A 20,599-nucleotide genomic window follows, 5' to 3' on the forward strand; every position below is an offset into this window, starting at 1 on the left:
AAAGGAACCGTCGGTTGAGAAGAAGGCAACAGAAGCAGGAGGAGGATCACTACAGTCCTGGGGTTGGAGAGAGAAGACGCAACACTTACTTGATCATGTGAGGAACCGTGACTTTAGAGTTCTCCTCGAACACGCTGGTCATCAGGCCGTTGCAGCGGATGTTGTCGATGCACTGGAGAGTCAAAGTAGCATTTCATCATCAGTGTGTGTGTCTTTGTGTGATTGTGTGTGTTTGTGTGTGTTTGTGTGTGTGTGTGTGTTTGTGTGTGTGTCTGTGTGTGTTTGTTTGTGTGTCTGTGTGTTTGTGTATGTGTGTATTTGTGTGTGTTTGTGTCTGTGTGTGTTTGTGTGTCTGTGTGTTTGTGTGTGTCTGTGTTTGTGTGTGTGTTTGTATCCTTCTGTGAGTCTGTGTGTTTGCATCCTTCTGTGTGTTTGTGTATGTGTGTGTTTGTGTGTGTCTGTGTGTGTTTGTATACTTCTGTGTGTGCTTTTGTATCCTTCTGTGTGTGTGTTCATGTGTGTTTGTATCTGTCTTTGCGTGTGTGTGTGTCCATGTGTGTTTGTATCTGTCTGTGTGTCTGTGTGTGTTTGTATCTGTGTGTGTGTCCATGTGTGTTTGTATCTGTCTGTGTGTCTGTGTGTGTTTGTATCTGTGTGTGTGTCCATGTGTGTTTGTATCTATGTGTGTTTGTATCTGTGTGTGTGTCCATGTGTGTTTGTATCTGTCTGTGTGTGTCCATGTGTGTGTGTTTGGATCTGTCTATGTGTCTGTGTGTGTGTCCATGTGTGTTTGTATCTGTCTGTGTGTGTGTCCATGTGTGTTTGTATCTGTGTGTGTGTCTGTGTGTGTCTATGTGTGTTTGTATCTGTCTGTGTGTGTCCATTTGTGTTTGTATCCGTCTATGTGTGTCCATTTGTGTTTGTATCCGTCTGTGTGTGTCCATGTGTGTTTGTATCTGTGTGTGTGTCTGTGTGTGTCTGTGTGTGTTTGTATCCGTCTGTGTTGTGATTGTTTACTGCAACCTTACTTCTTTGTCGTGGACGCGTCAGAGGAAGGAGACGCACCAGTCTGACCATGAATCATGTTTATTAAAGATCAGTTACAAGAAGACATTCATCGTCAGTAAGAATCTAAAGCTGGACAATCAAGTCGAGTCACATGACGTCACTGTGTCTTCACTGCAGCACAAACAACCAACAAACGTTCTCAGAGACTTTCATCCAAACATTGAAGCTTCACGTGATGATGTGACGACAATCTCACTGTCGTCTACTTTAACTACACAATCTCACTGTCGTCTACTTTAACTACACAATCTCACTGTCGTCTACTTCAGCTTCACAAACTCACACGAGGACCAAACACTGACTCCAGCATGAAGAGGTTGAGAGAACTTGGTCTGGACTGTGTGGAGGAGAGTCATGGTCTCAGAGACGCTGTAGAAGGACAGAAGACCAGCAGAGTGATCCAGGTACACCCCCACTGTGGAGGGTCTGACACTGGAGACTTCAGTTATGACCTTGTTGTGTCTAAATGAACAACCAGAGTTTAAACAATATAAACGCCAAGATTTGTCATTAAACCCAAAACGACTTTCTTCTCCTGATCTGCTGATGTTCTTGTATGAAACTGCTACTGAAACATCTCCTGGTATCTTCACCTCCCAGTAACAACGTCCAGTCAAAGACTCTTGACTCAAGACATTACAATATTTAATGAATCTGTCTGGATGATCAGGACGAGACTGATCTTTACTCATCTTTGTCACTTTCTTGTTTCCTTCAGACAACATCAACCATGACTGTGCAGTGTTTGGATCCAGAGTGATGTCCTGTGAGTATGTGAGGAACTGCTCTCTGGTCTCTGGATGGACCATCAGTGAGATGTTGGTCCACATGTCTCTCAGAAGGTCCTGGAGTTGGTCTCTCCAGGCTGACATGCAGGCTGACACTTCTTCAAAGCGACGGTGAGTTTGCTCAAGGGTCGTGGAGGAGGTCGTGTCTTCACTGACCTCTGAGAGTGAGGTCAGGTTCTTGAAGAAGACGGTGTGACTGTCGGTGAGTGACAGCTGCTGCAGCTCAGCATCTTTCTTCTTCAGCTCAGAGATCTTCTGCTCCAGCTGCTCCTTAAGTCCTCGCACTCGAGCGGCTTCAATCTCCTGCTGAGATCTGATCTTCTGCTCCACATCACACTTTCTTCTCTGGAGCATCTGGATCATCTGGTCCAGGGTCTCCTGACTGGTCTTCAGTGCTTTATCAGCGGAGACTCTGATGTTCTTCTCCTCCTGCTGGAACAGCTTCAGGTCCTCCTCTGTCTTCTGGATCATCTGCTGGATCCTTCCTCGACTCTGATCCACGTCCTTCTCTCGCTCCGTCCTCTCTGCTGCCGCCGAGACCATGTCATGATCTTTGTGTTGGTCCACAGCACAGAGGTGACAGATGAGCTGCTGATCAGAACGACAGAACATCTTCTTCTCCTCCTCGTGTTGAGGGCAGATCATCTCCTGGAGCTGCTTGGACGGCTGGACCAGCTTGTGTCTCCTGTAGGCCGGAGCTTCTAGATGAGACTGGAGGTGAAGGTCACAGTAGGAGACCAGACACATCAGACAGGACTTGATGGCTTTCATCTTCCTCCCAGTGCAGACGTCACAGACCACATCTTCAGGTCCAGCATAGCAGAGGTTCTCAGCTGCTCCAGTCTTCTTCAGCTCCTCCACTAACTCTGCTAACACAGTGTTCTTCTGCAGGACAGGTCTTGGTGTGAAGCTCCGTCTGCACTGAGGACAATCGTAGATGTACTTGTCCTGCCAGTGACCTTCAAGACAGATCTTACAGTAGTTGTGTCCACAGTGAAGAGAGACTGGATCCTTCAGTAGATCCAGACAGATGGAACAAGATAAAGATTCTCTCTTCAGATCAACTCTAGTCTCCATGTCTGTGCGACTGAAACACTCCCTTCACAGGTCAACACTTTTATGCTCTCAGTCACCTGTTGACGTAACAATCTGGTCCAACCTGTGGACTCACCTGATCGTTCTTGACAATGACCTCGACACACCTTGATTCTGTCTCACACCCATGCAAATATGTTTGTGTCTCCGTGTGTGTGATTCTAAATGTCTGCATGTGTGTGTATCTACGTGCAAGTGTGTGTGTGCGTGTGTTCATTTATGCATGTGTATGTCTTAGTGCATGAGTGTGTCTACCTGTGAATGTGTGTAAATGTGTGTGAATGTCTATGTTAGTGTGTATGCTTATTTTGTGTGTGCGTGTCTTTGTGTATGTGTGTGCGTATGTCTTTATGTGTGTGTGTGTGTGTCTACGTGCGTCAAACCAAACCAATGCTGTTTTTCTTGTGGTTCACTACGAGACCATGGCTTCCCTACCCTAGGTCTCCAAACCTACCAGTGATCTTCACCACCATCACCCCATATCGACTGGTTTATGAGGACGATCTGGGGGTGAAGCTGTCAAACTGTAGGTGCAGCTAAAGAGGGGGTTCAGTGGAAGACGAACTCCAACACAACACATTAGTGTCAGTGAATCCATTGTGAACAATGTGTAAAAATGATAAACAAATATGTTCGTCTGACTTATGGATCTTCTCCCGGTAATGTGTTTGTGTGTGTGTGTGTGTGTGTGTGTGTGTGTGTGTGTGTGTGTGTGTGTGTGTGTGTGTGTGTGTGTGTGTGTGTGTGTGTGTGTGTGTGTGTGTGTGTGTGTGTGTGGCTGTGTGTGTATCTGTCTCTGTGTTTGTGTATCTCTGTGTGTGTGTGCATGTCTGTGTGTGTGTCTGTGTGTGTGTGTGTGTGTGGCTGTGTGTGTATCTGTCTCTGTGTTTGTGTATCTCTGTGTGTGTGTGCATGTCTGTGTGTGTGTCTGTGTGTGTGTGTGCATGTCCGTGCATGTGCATGTGCATGCGTGCGTGTTAGTTTATCAATGTGTGTGTGTGTCGGGGTGTGTGTGTATATTTGATTGATTGATTGGGTGTGTGTCTTTATCTGTGTGTCTCTACATACTGCTGGTGGTGTGTCTATTGTGCGTCTGTGTGCATTTGTGTGTGTCTAATCGTGTGTCTCTGTCAGATCTTAAATATTTGATCAATGATATCAATAATTGTTGTGTTATTTTCAGTCTAACTGTTCAGTTTGTGTGTGATGTTTTAGTTGAATGTGTGGAGAAGGTCTTAGTTGGTCACCTGGCTGATGTCACTGGTCCACGCCGCCTTCTCCTGCCGCGACGGCGCCAGCAGGACGACGGTGAATGCGGGCGAGTCGGTCGGTTCCACCACCAGCTTGAAGTCCAGCTGACCGAACACCTGAGCGCCTCCTTTACCTGAGCGGCAGAAACGTCCCTTTAGAACATGAGTTAGTACTTTTTTACTGCCTCTCTTAAGATTTCTTAAAATACATTTTTTTCTTTGGTTTTCAAACTCAAATATAAATAATAGATAATAATATTTAATGAAATAACATTTTAAATGATTGTTCATGTCATGGAATCATTATTTTTACACTAGTAAGAGCATTTGATATTTTGTTTTAGTTTTTCTTCTGTAAATGTAAATATAAATCATTATTATAATAAAGTCCTTTTGGTGAATATTTACTTTCAAAATACATTTAATTTGAATGTAAAGGTTCAGTCTGATCAAATGACAAATCAAGGCTTTGATATGATAAGAAAACTTGAAAATCAGAAATACATTTTAAAAAGGAAAGAAAAAAAATCGTTTTGTCATTTTATGATTTGAAATAATTGGATATAAAAACACTGTCTGTGTGTGTGAAGGTGTGTGTGTGTACTTGCTTGTGTATGTGTAGGTGTGTGTAAGTCTGTGTAAGTGTACGTATGTAGGAGTTTAGGTGTGTGTATGTAAACAAGTAAGTAATAGTTATTTGTAAAGTGTTTGTATTTGTATGTGTTTAGCTGTTTAGTGTATAAGTGTGTGTAGGTGTAGGTGTGTAAGTGTGTGTAAGTGTAGGCGTGTGTAAGTATAGGTGTGTTTAGGTGTGTGTACGTGTAGCAGTATGTGTGTGTCTAGGTTTGTGTAAGTGTAGATGTGTGTTTGTGTGTGTAAGTGTAGGTGTCTGTAGGTGTTTAGGTGTGTGTGTGTACTTTTGTGTGTGTAGGTGTGTTTATGTGTAGGCATGCGTATGTAGGTGTGTGTATGTGTCTGTTTAGGTGTGTAAGTAAGTAAGTAAGTCATTTTTATTTATATAGTGCTTTTCCAGACCAGGGTCACAAAGCGCTTAAACAATCAAAACAATATGCAATAAAGTATAAAGTTTCAAGGTAAGATAATACTGAGAACAACACAGGATTCTCAGAAAATCAAGAAAAAGCCTGAACAAATAAAAACGTCTTAAGATGTTTCTTGAAGGAGTCAGTAGATCATCAAACACAGAGATGGTTCCAAAGCTTAGGAGCAACAGTCTGGAAGGATTTCTCTCCTCTGGTCCTGAACCGTGTGCGAGGAACCATCAGTAGATTCTGATCCACAGACCTCAGAGCCCGAGCTGGGGTGAATAGCTGGGTTCATCTGAGCAAGAGGATGGTTTACCAGAGATACAGCACTGAAGGAAGACCAAGAGGAGGAGAAGGGCTCAGAGACAGGAGGGGTTCCAAACAAAGCAGGAGAGATTTTCTCTTTGATACATTTTTTTTGTCAATGAATCTCAACAATGCATTGCTGTCAGCTTCACAGAAGACAGGCGTGATTTGAGTAGAAGGAGACACAAGAGGATTAATCGTGTCAAACAACACTTTGGGGGTTTTCTTATTTGCTGCTACCAGTTTTCTGATGTAATCAGATCTAGCAGTTTCCACAATTTCAGTGTAGGAAGACACAGATCCCTGAGGTGAAGTCTGTGCATCTCAAGTTTAGTGAACTTCCAGAGACCCTCAATCTTCGGATCTTCATTTGTCCAAGGGCACCGTTTTTTCTGAATTTTCAAGTTCGATTAAACAGGTGCCACTTGATCCAGTATTTCAACACAATCAGTAGTGAAACAGTGAATAAAACTGTCCACATTTGGGCAGTCATCAAAGGAAAGAGGGTCAAACATATTTAAAAAGTTATCTGCAGTATCGGCTGAGATGACACGCCTCTGAGACCTAACTTTCAAAGGCTTAGGTTCAGGGATGAAGTCCAGGTTAAACAAGACAAGAGAATGATCACCCAGATGGACATCATGTACAGATACATTAGAAATGTCCAGGCCAAGAGTAAAAACTTAGTCTAAACTGTGGCCTTTTTGATGAGTGGGTTCAAAAACATGTTGCTCAAAATAAAAAGCTTCTGTTAAAGTTAAAAGTTCTTTAGCACTGAGCAGCTGTCTTTGTTCTTGGATCAGAGCGACATCCATGAGAAGTTTCAGTCTGGCTTCCGTAAACATCACTCTACGGAGACAGCTTTACTGAAAGTGTCCAGTGACATCATGATGTCGGCTGACTCTGGTAAATTCACTGTTCTGGTTCTCTTGGATCTGTCGTCAGCCTTTGACACAGTTGATCACCAGATCCTGCTGAGAAGACTAAGGGATGAAGTGGGACTGTCTGGGTCTGTGTTAAAATGGTTCTCATCTTACCTTTCTGGGCGCAGTTTTAGTGTATCTGCCAATCAAATGAGGTCTGAATCGGCAGATCTGTTGTGTGGAGTCCCTCAAGGTTCTGTTCTGGGTCCTTTATTGTTTTTGCTGTACTTGATTCCCCTTGGTAAAATCATTCAGAGATTTCCAGATGTTTCTTATCACATTTTTGCTGATGACATCCAGCTCTACTGCTCTTTTGACCCAACTGAGCCCCAAAGGCTGAACAGCTTAGTCAATTGTTTGCTAGAAATCAAACAATGGCTGAGTGAAAACACTTTACAGCTTAATGTGGACAAAACTGAAACTCTGGTGATTGCTCCTGATGATACGATTCCAGGGTTGAGTCAGTACTTGGGTGACTTAGGTCAGTCTGTCAAACTGAGCCTGAGAAACCTGGGTGTTGTATTTGATAAAGACATGTCTCTTGTTCAACACTGTAGAAAACTGACCAGAAACTGTTTCCTTCAACTGAGAAAAATCTCTAAACTTAGGAAAATGCTGTCACAACATGATCTGGAGCTTGTAATCCATGCGTTTGTTTCTTCTCGTCTGGACTATTGTAACAGTTTGTTTTCATGTCTTAACAAGAAGGAGCTGTCTCGCCTGCAGTTGATTCAGAACTCTGCAGCGAGAATTCTGACCCGCTCTAGTAGAAGAACTCACATTTCTCCGGTCCTTAAAACTCTTCACTGGCTTCCAGTTTCTTTCAGGATCAACTTTAAAATTCTGGTTCTTACTTTCAGAGCTATTCATGGTCAGGCTCCTCCTTACATCACTGATCTGATCCAGCCTTACACCCCAGCTCGGTCTCTGAGGTCTGTGGATCAGAATCTACTTATGGTTCCACGCACACGGCTCAGGACCAGAGGAGAGAAATCTTTTCAGGCTGTTGCTCCTAAGCTTTGGAACAATCTTCCTCTCTCTTTGCGCTTGATGGATCTACTGACTCCTTTAAGAAACATCTTAAGACGTTTCTATTTGTGCAGGCTTTTCCTTGAATTTCTCGAACTCCTGTGTTGTTCTCGGTGTTGTCTTGATCTTTGAAGTATGTACTTTTTTGAGTATTGTTTTGATTGTTAAAGCGCTTTGTGACCCTGGTCTCGAAAAGCGCTATATAAATATATATTACTTACTTACTTTAGCAGAGCAAGATGTGACGTCATCAACATGAAGATTAAAGTCTCCAAGAATAAGAACAGGTTCCATTTGAATAATGGGAGATAAAACCAAAGTCTTTCAAGAACACCGCCGCAGGACAAGGCGGACGGTAGATTGACACACAATAGAAAGGTCTTGTGTTGGTGTGTGCATACTTGTGTTTATGCTTAGGTGTGTGTAGGTATGATTAGGTGTGCGTGTGCGTAGGTGTGTGTGCTTGTGTAATTGCTTGTAGGTGTGTGAGTACTTGTGTGTATGTGTAGGTGTGTGTGTGTACGTGTAAGTATGTGCATACCAAAATGATGTGCAAATAAAAGTAATAGAGCAGTGAGGTCAGGGCGTGGCATTAAAGGAGTGTCTGGTATTTAAAGGCTGGTGTTTAGGGCGCACACATACACGCACACACACACACACACACGCACACTCGCACACACACACACACACGTCACCTCATTAATAGGGTCAGTGGTGATGAAAGTGTGAAAACACCGTAGACAGACTCACACTCCTCGTCGCTGGCGTCGGGTTCCTCTATCAGAGTGCAGTCGATGAGCGACAGAACGCCACCTTGCTGCGGAGGAGAGAGAGGGAGGTGGAGGTGAGAGGGAGGTGAGAGAGACTTGGGGTGCTGGTCCACGGCAGGGTCACCTTCAGCAGGTGCAGCTTCCCCCCGGAGCTCCTGGTGCACACCAGGAAGTGTTTGGTGAAGAGGAAGCACTGGCGCTCGCCCTCCTTCTTCAGGGACAGAGACCCCAGACGCACCTTGCTGAGCTTCCCTCGCTCCACGGACGGCAGCTGGATCAGAGACCCTGAGGACGACAACGTCCGTCGGTCACCGGTCGCACAAACTCAGGAACACACACTGAATATTTCTTCTTCTCTTGATTACATTATATTTTACTTTTATTGTAGATATTTCATGGTTTTTATTTCAATAAAGTGTGTTTAAAATAAATGTATTTTCTTTTGTATATTAATTTACTGGCTTTGGTTCTTAACCACAGATGCTTTACTTTAGTGACTCAGCAGGTGATGATTGACAAGACAAGAACCTCAGAAGCATGTCTAACAATCCCAGACAAAACAACCGCGTTAAGCCTTCAGGGACGACCAGAGTTCAGACGATACTTCACGACCTTCAATCCCAGGAGTGCTTAGAGCAAGGTTGCTCAACCACCGGACCCGGTACCGGTCCGTGGGTCATTATGTACCAGGGATGCAGAGAAAGCCTTTACTAGACCACAATGTGATTTCAACTCTTTTGAAAGTATTATACTTAGCATATCTAATACAACCTTAAGATCAGGTCAGTCACTTCTCTTTGTTCGAGTCTATCGTCCCCCTGGACCTTATTCTGAATTCTTGTCTGAGTTCCTGGAGTTCCTGACCAGCCTGGTGCTTAAATCAGATAAAGTGATTATTGTTGGTGACTTTAACATCCATGTTGATATGGTCCACGATAGCTTAGCTAACAGGTTTAACTCTATCCTGGAGTCATTTGGTTTCTCTCAGTATGTACATGAACCAACTCACTGTTTTAAGCACACATTAGATCTTGTCCTAGCATACAGACTTGAAATTAAAAATGTTATTGTCTCTCCTCAGAATTCAGTTCTTTCTGACCATCAATTAATAACCTTTGATTTTATCTTAAATGACCCAAGTCTACAGAGCAGGAGCACTCTCAAAAGATGTCTGTCTGAAAGTGCCGTTACCAAGTTTATGGAAACAATTCCCTCAGTGCTCAGTAAAATGCCTCAGTGTGTCAAGAAACTCTACCCATAGTCACCCTGACATTGGTAACTTTGTGGGCAGTTTTACAGACTCGTTGCATAACACGCTTGACTCAATTTCACCACTAACTCAAAAGACTGTTAACAGACGTAGTCTTGCTCCCTGGTATACTCAGGAAACACGTAAATTGTAAATTAAAACAGGATTCTAGACGACAAGAGATAAAAATGGCGTTCATCAAAACATAATGAATTCTACCAGGACTGGCAGGATAAGTTAAAAATACACAAGGCATCTCTTCAGAAAGCCAGAGCCAGCTATTACTCATCACTTATAGAAGCAAATAAGAATAACCCCAAATTCTTATTCAGCACTGTAGCCAGGCTGACACGGAGCCATCAGTCCATTGAGCAGTCCATCCCTCCTCATCTCAGTAGCAGTGACTTCATGAACTTTTTAAATTAAAAAATTGTAACTTTCAGAGGAAAGATTCAAGACCTCCTAGATTCTACAACCGGTGCAGCCTCACCGGACACAGACACTATGACTGATACATATTTTGACTCCTTTCTACCAGTGAGTCCTCGACAGCTGTCCCGGGTTGTTTCCTCCTCAAAGTCCACAACATGTCTTCTCGATCCTATTCCCACATGGCTACTTAAAGAACTGTTCCCCTTACTTAGCACTTTCATACTTGACATTATTAACTTGTCAAAAACCTCAGGCTATGTGCCTCAGATTTTTAAAGTTGCACTAATTAAACCTCTGCTTAAAAAACCCACTCTTGATCCAGAGGTTCTCACTAACTATAGGCCGATCTCTAATCTTGTCTTCATTTCAAAACTTCTGGAGAAAGTGGTAACAAGTCAGCTCTGTGATTATCTCCAGAACAATGATCAATTTGAGGTGTTTCAGTCTGGTTTTAGGGAACACCACAGCACAGAGACCGCCCTGGTAAAAGTTAGTAACGACCTGCTGATGGTCTCTGATCAGGGCCATGTTTCAGTTCTTGTTCTTCTAGATCTCAGTGCTGCATTTGACACTGTCGACCACCAAATCCTTCTACAGAGGCTAGAAAACCATATAGGCATTCGTGGAACTGCTCTTAACTGGTTAAAATCTTAGCTGTCGGATAGAACGCACTATGTACATGTCAACCACCTCTCATCGACACACACTAAGGTCAGCTATGGTGTCCCACAAGGTTCTGTTCTTGGTCCAATACTATTCACAATCTATATGCTCCCACTAGGGGACTTGATCAGAAGACACTCTATAAACTTTCACTGTTATGCTTATGACACCCAACTCTACTTGTCCATGAAGCCAGATGAAAGAAATCAGCTAACACAACTACAGTCCTGTATTACAGATATCAAGTCCTGGATGACCAAAAACTTTCTCCTACTGAACTCGGAAAAGACTAAGGTTTTACTATCTGGTCCGCAACATCTCAGACAATCATTAACTAATGATCTAGCTTTACATAATGGACTTGCTCCTGCTACTAGCACCACTGTAAAGAATCTGGGTGTATGCTTTGACGAGGACTTATCATTTAACTCACACATAAAACAAATCTCCAGACTCCTTACTTCCACCTTCGTAACATTTCAAAAATCGGGCGCTTCCTTCCTATAGATGCTGCTGAGAAGCTTATCCATGCTTTTGTAACTTCCAGGCTGGACTATTGTAACTCTCTTCTGTCAGGGTGTTCTAAAAAGTCTCTCAGAACTCTTCAGCTCATTCAGAACTCTGCAGCTCGTGTCCTGACTAAGACTAAGAGGCGCAAACTCATTTCCCCTGAGCTGTCTTCCCTACATTGGCTTCCTGTAGAATTTAGAATACAATTTAAAATCCTTCTCCTAACCTATATAGCCTTACATGGTCTAGCACCAACATACATTAAAGATTTAATCCAAACTTACCAACCCTCTAGGACCTTACGATCCTTAAACTCTGATCTATTAGTTATACCACAAATCTCTAAATGTAGATTTGGAGCCAGGGCCTTCAGTTTTCAAGCCCCTCTGCTGTGGAACCAACTACCGGCTTCAGTCCGGAGGGCAGACACCCTCTCTATGTTTAAAAACAATCTTAAAACCTTACTTTTCGATAAAGCGTATAACTAACTTAACTGTTTATCTTTAGCTGCTATAACTAACTTAACTGTTTATCTTTAGATGCTATAACTAACTTAACTGTTTATCTTAGCTGCTACAGGCTGAGAATGCTGGAGGAGTTTTAGACACCGAGCTCTGTATATCCTTCTTTTCTGCATTACATTCATCACCTGTGCAGTTTAAAGCCACACCTTTTTATTTCTCTCCCGGAGCCCCAGGGCTCCACCTCCAGAGCCGCTGCTGATCCAGGATCTTCACCACGTCATCTGATCCCGAGTTCTCTCCAGCACCTCCATGGACTCTCCTACACTCTCCTCTTTTTTTTCTCACTATAATTTCCCTCACTCCTCTCCTTATCCATCTGTCTACCCCCCCATCCTTCCTCCCAGCCGGTCAAAGCGGCAGGCCGTCAACAATGAGTCTGGTTCCGCTCAAGGTTTCTGCCTTCTAAAAGGAAGTTTTTCCTAGCCATAGCTCACTGTACAGTGTTTCGCTTCTTGCTCTTTGTTGAATTGCTGGGATCTATTTTTCCTTAATCAACTATAGTCTTATTTCAACTGTATAGTGTCTTGAGATAACTTTGTTATGATAAGACACTTTAAATAAAATTGAATTGAATTGAATATATTCTTGTTACTACAGTATCACAACACCAGAGTCAAGTACTGGACAATACTACAAATATATACTTGTTACTACACTATAACAACACCAGAGTCAAGCACTGGACAATACTACACATATATACTTGTTACTACACACTACACTATCACAACACCAGAGTCAAGTACCCGACAATACTACACATATATACTTGTTACTACACTATAACAACATCAGAGTCAAGCACTGGACAATACTACACATATGTACTTGTTACTACACACTACACTATCACAACACCAGAGTCAAGTACCCGACAATACTACACATATATACTTGTTACTACACTATCACAAAACCAGAGTCAAGTACTGGACAATACTACAAATATATACTTGTTACTACACTATCACAACACCAGAGTCAAATACTGGACAATACTAAACATATATACTTGTTACTACAGTATCACAACACCAGAGTCAAGTACTGGACAAAACTACAAATATATACTTGTTACTACACTATCACAACACAAGAGTCAAATACTGGACAATACTACACATATATACTTGTTACTACACTATCACAACACCAGAGTCAAGTACTGGACGATACTACAAATTTAACCTTGTTACTACAGTATCGCAATATATCGTATCGTTGATCCTGTATTAGTGTCATCGTATTACAGGTTCTTACCAATAAAAAAACCCTAAACTAATAATAACTAACCAAACTCAACTAACTAATATTCCACTGACAGACTCACCAAATCCATCGAGCGTCAGGCCAGTCTCGTGCCATCACAGCAGCCGTCAGCAGGGGAGACACCGGCTTGTCGAACAGGAAGTGTTCCTAAGAGGAGTTGGAAGCTATGAAGATGGATCGTCGTGAAGAACCGGCGTCTGCGTTCACCCACGTCGATGAGCCGCTGCTGCTCTTTGTCGCTCATGTTCCCCAGACGGTAGTAGCGACCGGTGAGGTCGCCCTTCAGCCCGGACAGCGCCGTGACCACCACGGTCTCCACCTCCCGGCGCTCGGAGCGCGAGCAGGCGGGTGGAAGACTCAGGCCTCGGATGCTGCGACCGGTGCGGACCCGGGTCGACAGGACGTAGCGCTCGTCGAACTGTCCGGAGGTCACCTGAGAGGGCACTGGGGGGGTCACTGACCCGAGCAGAGAGGTGTTCACCGAAGTACCTTCGAGGCGTCCAGGTCCGTCGGATGCTTCATCGTCCGAGGGTCGTAGCCGTTGTGTCGGTCTTTGATGACGGCTTCAAAGAGGTCGGCGAAGACCTTAACGGGGGAAAGACTCGAGTCGGGTACTCAGGTAGTCACCGTTTGAGGTCACACACATCATAGCTCTCCTCGTCGCCCGCCACCATCCCCACCGTCTTGATGAAAGGGTGACCGGGGTTGTCCACCCCGGTCTGGATGCACTGGTCCAGGGTCCAGTTGCTGGGGGTGGTCTTGTCCCGTAGACGGGCATAGATGCCCGGGGTCAGGGCGGAGGCCATGCAGTTGCTGTGCTTCCTCAGGTCGGGAAAATCTGCACTGGAGGGATTTGAAAAGTCTTGTTAAAAAAAAAAAGGCACCACATAGCACCCTCTGGTGGGCGCCAATAGAATAACATATATAAATCTAATTGCACATGTTTAAGGTGGATTTTTTGGACCTTGGCAGTTGATAATGACCCCGCTGACCTGGGAGGGTAGAGTCTCTTCCTCTCGGCGGCAGAAGACCCGGACAGGAACAAGACCGAGGAAACCGTCCCGGCGCCCAAACTGGCGAGCACCACGGCCACCTTGCGCCCGGAAATCATGCGAGCGAACGAACGAGCCATCGTCGTCCTCGGCGTCGTCCTGACGGAGAAACGAGAATGTTTATGATTTTTAAAAACTTGACATTTGGAGACGAATCGGTTTTGTTTCCTGTCGACACGAGGCTGAAATGTTTTAACATTTGATGACGTGGATTCTAGTCTGCGGTCGTAATGAAGCCGCATATTTATCCGCCGTCGCCCCAGAGTTTGAACTTCATCATCATCCGGTGGAAATGTCACGGCGGCTCCTTAAGAAGCTGCTAATGAGGCGACGCAGACGTCGGGAAACAAGGTGGACGTGTTCGTTCAAGAAACTTCTATCACCCGATATTATATCATCATCTATTTTTCCTTTAGAATTTGATACTTTTTTATCATTTGAAATGTAATTCATAAGAATAAGTTAAATGGGACAGCAGGTGGCAGTAGAGTTAAGAACCAAAAAAATTGACGACTCCTTCAAAAGGTCTGTAGATCCAGATGGTAATCCAGAACAAAAAAATAGTGGAGACACGTTTATGTTGTGGTGAATTTGTCGCTCAATATGTCTTTTAAGAATTTAGTTCAGATAAAGACGGACGGAGGAAGAAGTTTTAAAGAAAAGAAAAAGATTCGGAAAAATAGCAACACGTCGTGTAATAGAGGAAACTATACATTTGATGAGTTTTTAAGTAAAAACTAAGTAAAACTTTATAAATGATAAAAGCCAATGAAAAAATAAATAAGTATTTAAAAAGTATTTTTTTATATATTTTATCCATAATTTTCAAAAGGACTAGTAATTAAGTTGGTCAAAATGTATTTTAGCAACAACATTTTTTCTGTATTACTTAAACAAGATAAAACTAAACACAAATATTTTTTTTATGCTACAATTAGTTTTAGACTTTTTAATAAATGTATGTTTTGCTTTTTTAAGTTAAAAAAAAAATGTAATTAAATTATGAAAATAAATAGTGTTATTTATCTGAAAACTAACAAGTGTTAATGATGGTTAATAATTGAATTACACATTATTATAGTTCAGGATCATATAATGTTTTAAATTAAACTCAAATAAATTATATTTTTTTAATTGTGTTTTTTCTTGTATTTATCTTAATGAAAACAAAATCATTTATTAAACCCTTTTGAAGTCAGAACTTTAAATATATGCTCCGATTAAATTGACAAAATTTTTTTTTATATTTGAAACAACAAGTACAAATACTACTACGATGTTTGATAAAGTCGAGTAAATGACACGTAAAGGACGATCTGTTTTTTAACAGGAAAAATAATTTAAAGTTGTAAACACCTGAGAGTCTGACCGGAGGAAGAGCGAAGATCGCGGAGTACCTGGAGAGTACCTGGAGAGTACCTGGAGAGTACCTGGAGAGTACCTGGAGAGTACCTGGAGAGTACCTGGAGAGTTCCTGCAGTGCTTCAGTGCAGACGGACTGAAGGCTGGAGGAGAAGCTGCCGCAGGATTAGTTCAACTCAGACTGTAAATCCTCTTTGTGCCGTCGGTCAACACGTCTGTCACCTGAACCTGAACCTGCGTCCAATCAAGTCTTCCTGCAGGTGTCAGACCGGGTTACTCGGGGTACTCCGAACGTCAGGCTCAGAACATGGAACTAGAGCCAACGTTAAATCTAATTAAAACAACAATTATGTCATATCAAGTATTTATCTGTAGTAGTAAAAATCTGTAGTAAAACACAGATTGTTAGGGTTTAAATCATCATTTAATATGAATTAAAAGTAAATGTAAATTTAAATGTTGTAAAAGTATAAATATGTAACATTATCCCATCATCACGAGTGTTATCGATTGGAATTATTAAGTTTCTAAAATAGTAATAAAGAAACATTGTTATAAAATGATTAAGACATTTGAACAAAAATGGAAATGTCTTCTTTTCTGAGGTCGTCACGGACGAGGACGATGATGTTTGCTGATGATATAGTGATATAGATGGATTCAAGATGAGGATGAAGAAGAGAGTGCAGTACTTTAACATCAATACTATGTGAATTTGAGATATTTTGGTGATTTTATTCAATTTGTAAACTTTAAGTTTGAACCTTTTGCATCTTTTATGAGTTCCGTTGCTTTACTAGAGCAGACGTGGAAACCATGTAATTACTCGTTATATTTATATTGAATAAGTCATTATTAATTTTGGAGGATTGATCACTCTTTATTCATTCTTCAAATTTAGTTTTTTATTGACAGACTCGAGATCCTTTTCCCCTTATATTGCGTATTTATTGTGCCTTAAAATGAATGGAAAAAAATAATGTAATGAAACAATTACATAAAACGAAGGTAAGAACATATTTTGGTGGGAAAATAGATATAAAGTATCTAAACATTAAAAAAAAAACTTTAGCTTTTTTTAAATTACAATATCAGGCATAATTACAAAACTATTATAGTTTATAGTTTCATAATTTGTCCTTTTTTATTTACTGTTTTTCCCCACATATTTAATTCTTGTCCCACTCCTGAAGTACAGTATAAAATACCCTAATATATTTTAATTAAATATTTAAATGTAATTTAAAATCACGTGATTTCATCTGTAATGCACTGCGATGGTTGGCCGCGAGGAGGAAGAACACGCGTGTAAGGCATGGCGAGTTTATTTCCTGCACCTACGAGTGGAAAAAGCGAAACGAAGAAGTGAAGCGAACGACACACACGTGTTACAAAACATCGCACGAGTGCTCGCACACCAGGATGTCCAACTGGCACTTGGAATTACAAACACAGTTTTTTGTCAAGAAAGCAAAGCCGGACAACAGTTTTCTCCGCGACTCATGCCGAACACACACTCACACACACACACACACACACACTCGCACACAAACCATCATCGGTGGACCGGGGTCAAAGGTCGACGGCTACAGACACTGGAGAAGCAGAGATTAAAAAGGAAGCGTCCGGTCACACATGCGACAACATGCAGCTGTTGTGTGCATGCAGCACGACAATCTTCACACGGACACACACTCGTTATTTAAATGCTACATCTGTAGTATAACAGCCGTGTGGGATGCAGAAGAAAAAAACACAAAAAGAAATATTCACAGCTTCACAATGGAAAAATAGTTTCTCCGCCCGTGGAAGTCTCCGTGTAGAAAAATAACAGTGTGTGTGACGATGAACGCAGCGCAGCGAGGAAAAGGTTGTGTCACTCCAGCGGAAGCTACATCTCGAGAGGTCAAGAAGGTCAAACATCCAACACTCATGACTGACGGGAGGAGGCGGGGAAGCAGCGCGTGTAGTGTCGCCGTCCGAACACTAGAGGGAGACATTTGGTGAGCGCCGCCACAGCAGAGGTTCAACATGCGCGTTTCAAAGGAACTCGGGATTTTTTTTAAAAGGCCTTTCAAGACGTTATTCACTGGGATAAACGGAACGTTTGCGTACAGTTTGCTCTGGCTGTCGACTAGTGATGACGTCACTTCATTTAATTTCGCTCTTTCTTAATTTACTTTTTATAAAATAAAATAATAACTTTTAAAAGTCAAATTAACTTTGTGAGTGTGCTTCAACTCCAAATGCACAATAAGTAACTGTATTAATTTGATTTATCATTGTAGAAGAACTTTTAGAAGAACAATAAACGATACGTCAGTGACGTCACTTCCTCTGATTGGCTGAGTGGCGCGGCGTAATTTTTATTTAATTTAATAGTTGTTATTACTGTCAACGTTGACGTTCTGACGTTGATATGAAGTTTAATTCCTTAATAGAAATGATAAAAATTCAAATATCCTCGCGTCAGTCCTATCGTGACGTCATCACCAGGAACGCAACTGTGTACATTTCTGAAAAGCACATTATTCTCTTTAAAAAAAAAGAGAAAGATTTAAACTCTTGTTTGGTTCATGCCTAGAAGATAAAGAAGAATTGGCAACACTATCTGTTCTCTCCATAAACTCTCTTATAAATACATTAATTTGAAAGACATTCATTTAAATCGACACCTGAAGATGAAACGTATATTAAACCTGGGATCTTGTAAAGAATAGGTTTATTTTGAATTTAAAGGGTTAAAACTGTTTTTTTAGATTTTAGAATTTCAAGTTATTTAAAAAAAAAAAAAAGTATGGGCGAGTTGCTAATGTTTTTAAGTCCTACATCAAATTATGAACTAATATATATACTTTCTTCTAAACAAAAATCTCAATAAGTTAATTGGTAAAGTATCTCCTCCATGCTATACCTTATAAAAGTATTATTTTCTAATATACAGACGTACACGATATATGTGCATCCTCACATGTTGTGGCTGTTACAAATACACTGGTTCTTTAAGTCAACCTTTTTTTTTTCACCGCGGACCTGTTTAGTGTCAGTAGAATGTTTTGGGAAAACAGTAAAACTAATAATACAAACTAATAATTAGTTTACAGGTTCATGCTTTTGAGAAACTTGATTAGAACAAGTGTCGTGACAACAGTTACAAACTAATGTTACTTCAGAGAAAATACCATCTTTTTTAAAAAAAATTTTTAAAAAAAACTAAAAAACCTTCAGAAAGTTACAATCAATAGAACAAAAGTTATATCAATTATTATTTTCTTTTCTGTGTGTTAACATACGGTGGGTTTTGTGCTCTAAGAGTGACATCACAAATGACATCACTCAAAACCCATGCAGGAGCCAAGTTCTCAAGCAGGTTCCCACGACAGGAGAGCGAGGGTTGTTCAGTGACACCTAAGAGATGTGCTGAGATCTGGAAAAGTTGACCAGAGAAAACGGTTAACTAGTCGCGGGGTTTTGCTCTCCGGATGTGATGTCATCAAGAGGCGACCCCACCTGTACGTCTCCTATGAGAAGGAAGAAAGTCTTGGCGCTCGAGTAAGTAGACCGGAATTCCCCATCATGCCTTGCACCCCTATCTATGATCGTATCTGTAGTTTTTAGGATTTTCTCCTCAGGGGACAAAACTCTGATGCGGTTTGATGACATCACAACTTCAGAATCGGCAGTGCTCAAACTAGTTTCAAGGTATCAAAAGATTTGTAAACGTGTGGAGTCGGCCTTCAGGTTCAAAAGGCACCCGGGGTCTCGGTTCGGTCCTGAGGCGGGACTCGCCCGCCGACGATGCGTCCGGTGGCGCGCTAGCATGCTAAAGCCTGGGAGCTAAGCCGCAGTCATGCAGGGTAAAGCGTCGGAAGTTTGTCCTCCGATCACACGACAGAACACGAACGACAGCACAGAGACATCAGCTCCTCTATGTCACACTTCTGTAAATGCTACATCTCTTTTTTTCTTCTTTTTTTTCCCCCTCCTCGACTCCGGTGGCTTCATGCAGCCGAGGAACGCGATCCCGACCAGCAACACATCCTCATGCACACGCCGCCTCCAACCGCCCTCAGTTTATCAGCTCGTCCTGGTTCTGTTCACTCTGTCAGGACGCTCCTGGGACCGGTCAAGACTTGCAGGGCGGTCGTTTCTTCTGGGGGTCTTTCCCGCTGGACTCACTCCCCCATCAGGCAGGAAGTCTGGGCTCGATCTTCAGGGACAGCTCGTACAGCGTGTCTTCGTCCATGATCAGGGTTTTGTCCAAGAGATACTGCGTCACCTGGCGCCGGACACAGTGTCCAGACTTGTTAGCAACGTTGAGATTCATCCGTTCATCCATCCATCCATCCATCCATCCATCCATCCATCCATCCATCCATCCATCCATCCATCCATCCATCATCCATCCATCCATCCATCCATCCATCCATCCATCCAGAAAGTAGTTAAGTAAGTAAGTAGGTAGTTAAGTAAGTATGTAGTTAAGTAAGTAAGTAAGTAGTTAAGTAAGTATGTAGTTAAGTAAGTAAGTAAGAAAGTAGTTAAGTAAGTACGTAAGTAAGTAAGTAGTTAAGTAAGTAAGTAGGTAGTTAAGTAAGAAAGTAGTTAAGTAAGTATGTAGTTAAGTAAGTAAGTAAGTAAGTAGTTAAGTAAGTAGTTAAGTAAGTAAGTAGGTAGTTAAGTAAGTATGTAGTTAAGTAAGTAAGTAAGTAGTTAAGTAAGTATGTAGTTAAGTAAGTAAATAAGAAAGTAGTTAAGTAAGTAAGTAGGTAGTTAAGTAAGTATGTATTTAAGTAAGTAGTTAAGTAAGTATGTAGTCAAGTAAGTAAGTAAGAAAGTATTTAAGTAAGTACGTAAGTAAGTAAGTAGTTAAGTAAGTAAGTAGGTAGTTAAGGAAGAAAATAGTTAAGTAAGAAAGAAGTTAAGTAAGTAAGTAGTTAAGTAAGTAAGTAAGTAAGTAGTTAAGTAAGTAAGTAGTTAAGTAAGTAAGTAGTTAAGTAAGAAAGTAGTTGAGTAAGAAAGTAGTAAAGTAAGTAAGTAGTTGTGTGTGTGTGCACATGTGCTATTGTTGATCCAGTTGTTTATTTTTGTCTTTATTTCATTATCATTTTTTAGTTAAGGTTAATTATTTAATTTCATTATTGTTTTTATTGTAAATATTAATTATTATTGCCTTTGTTATCATTTAAATATGTACTCTATGTACTTTTTGTTTTAATATAATGTGTGAGTATGTTTAATAATTTTTGTGAACAAAAAACAT

The 20,599-nt window shown here is 41.5% G+C and overlaps 3 protein-coding genes and 1 pseudogene across 4 annotated transcripts in view; all 4 read right to left on the reverse strand.

Moving 5' to 3' along the window:
* Positions 1–9,534, reverse strand: part of LOC148087355 (ras-specific guanine nucleotide-releasing factor 2-like) — a 30,382-nt gene extending 20,848 nt beyond the window's left edge. Inside the window, exons 1-5 of the mRNA XM_087786225.1 lie at positions 9,531–9,534; positions 8,400–8,599; positions 8,256–8,322; positions 4,199–4,335; positions 90–172 (exon numbers count right to left, since the gene is read on the reverse strand). Coding sequence (XP_087642351.1) covers positions 90–172; positions 4,199–4,335; positions 8,256–8,322; positions 8,400–8,599; positions 9,531–9,534 — 491 coding nt within the window. The remainder of the gene's footprint in view (positions 1–89; positions 173–4,198; positions 4,336–8,255; positions 8,323–8,399; positions 8,600–9,530) is intronic.
* LOC148087356 (tripartite motif-containing protein 16-like) lies at positions 1,069–2,933 on the reverse strand. The gene has a single exon (XM_087787438.1). It carries the CDS (start codon positions 2,931–2,933, stop codon positions 1,329–1,331), a length of 1,605 nt encoding a protein of 534 aa, XP_087643564.1. The 3' UTR covers positions 1,069–1,328.
* A 3,445-nt stretch (positions 9,535–12,979) lies between the features above and the next one.
* On the reverse strand, positions 12,980–14,054 carry LOC148087357 (creatine kinase U-type, mitochondrial-like). Its single transcript, XM_087787462.1, has 5 exons — positions 13,915–14,054; positions 13,567–13,765; positions 13,412–13,507; positions 13,134–13,355; positions 12,980–13,069 (listed from the first exon to the last, which is right to left on the reverse strand). The coding sequence occupies exons 1-5, from the start codon at positions 14,052–14,054 to the stop codon at positions 12,980–12,982; spliced, it is 747 nt and encodes a 248-aa protein (XP_087643588.1).
* Positions 14,055–18,534: 4,480 nt separating this feature from the next.
* The window catches only part of LOC148087358 (ras-specific guanine nucleotide-releasing factor 2-like), a 39,247-nt pseudogene continuing 37,182 nt past the window's right edge, over positions 18,535–20,599 (reverse strand). Inside the window, exon 23 of the transcript XR_015710726.1 lies at positions 18,535–19,615. The product of XR_015710726.1 is annotated as a ras-specific guanine nucleotide-releasing factor 2-like (transcript). The remainder of the gene's footprint in view (positions 19,616–20,599) is intronic.

Source organism: Callionymus lyra, chromosome 1 (genome assembly GCF_982586985.1).
Source record: "Callionymus lyra chromosome 1, fCalLyr1.hap1.1, whole genome shotgun sequence".
Lineage (NCBI taxonomy): Eukaryota > Metazoa > Chordata > Actinopteri > Syngnathiformes > Callionymidae > Callionymus > Callionymus lyra.

What these genes read in the sequence shown, in the direction of transcription:
- LOC148087356 (XM_087787438.1), bottom strand. Translation starts at nt 2,933, where the DNA reads ATGGAGACTAGAGTTGATCTGAAGAGAGAATCTTTATCTTGTTCCATC.
- LOC148087357 (XM_087787462.1), bottom strand. Translation starts at nt 14,054, where the DNA reads ATGGCTCGTTCGTTCGCTCGCATGATTTCCGGGCGCAAGGTGGCCGTG. An exon ending in CGGACCTGGACGCCTCGAAG is followed by an intron (nt 13,356 to 13,411) that starts GTACTTCGGTGA and finishes GTGCCCTCTCAG; the next exon opens with GTGACCTCCGGACAGTTCGA. An exon ending in AGCAGCAGCGGCTCATCGAC is followed by an intron (nt 13,070 to 13,133) that starts GTGGGTGAACGC and finishes AACTCCTCTTAG; the next exon opens with GAACACTTCCTGTTCGACAA.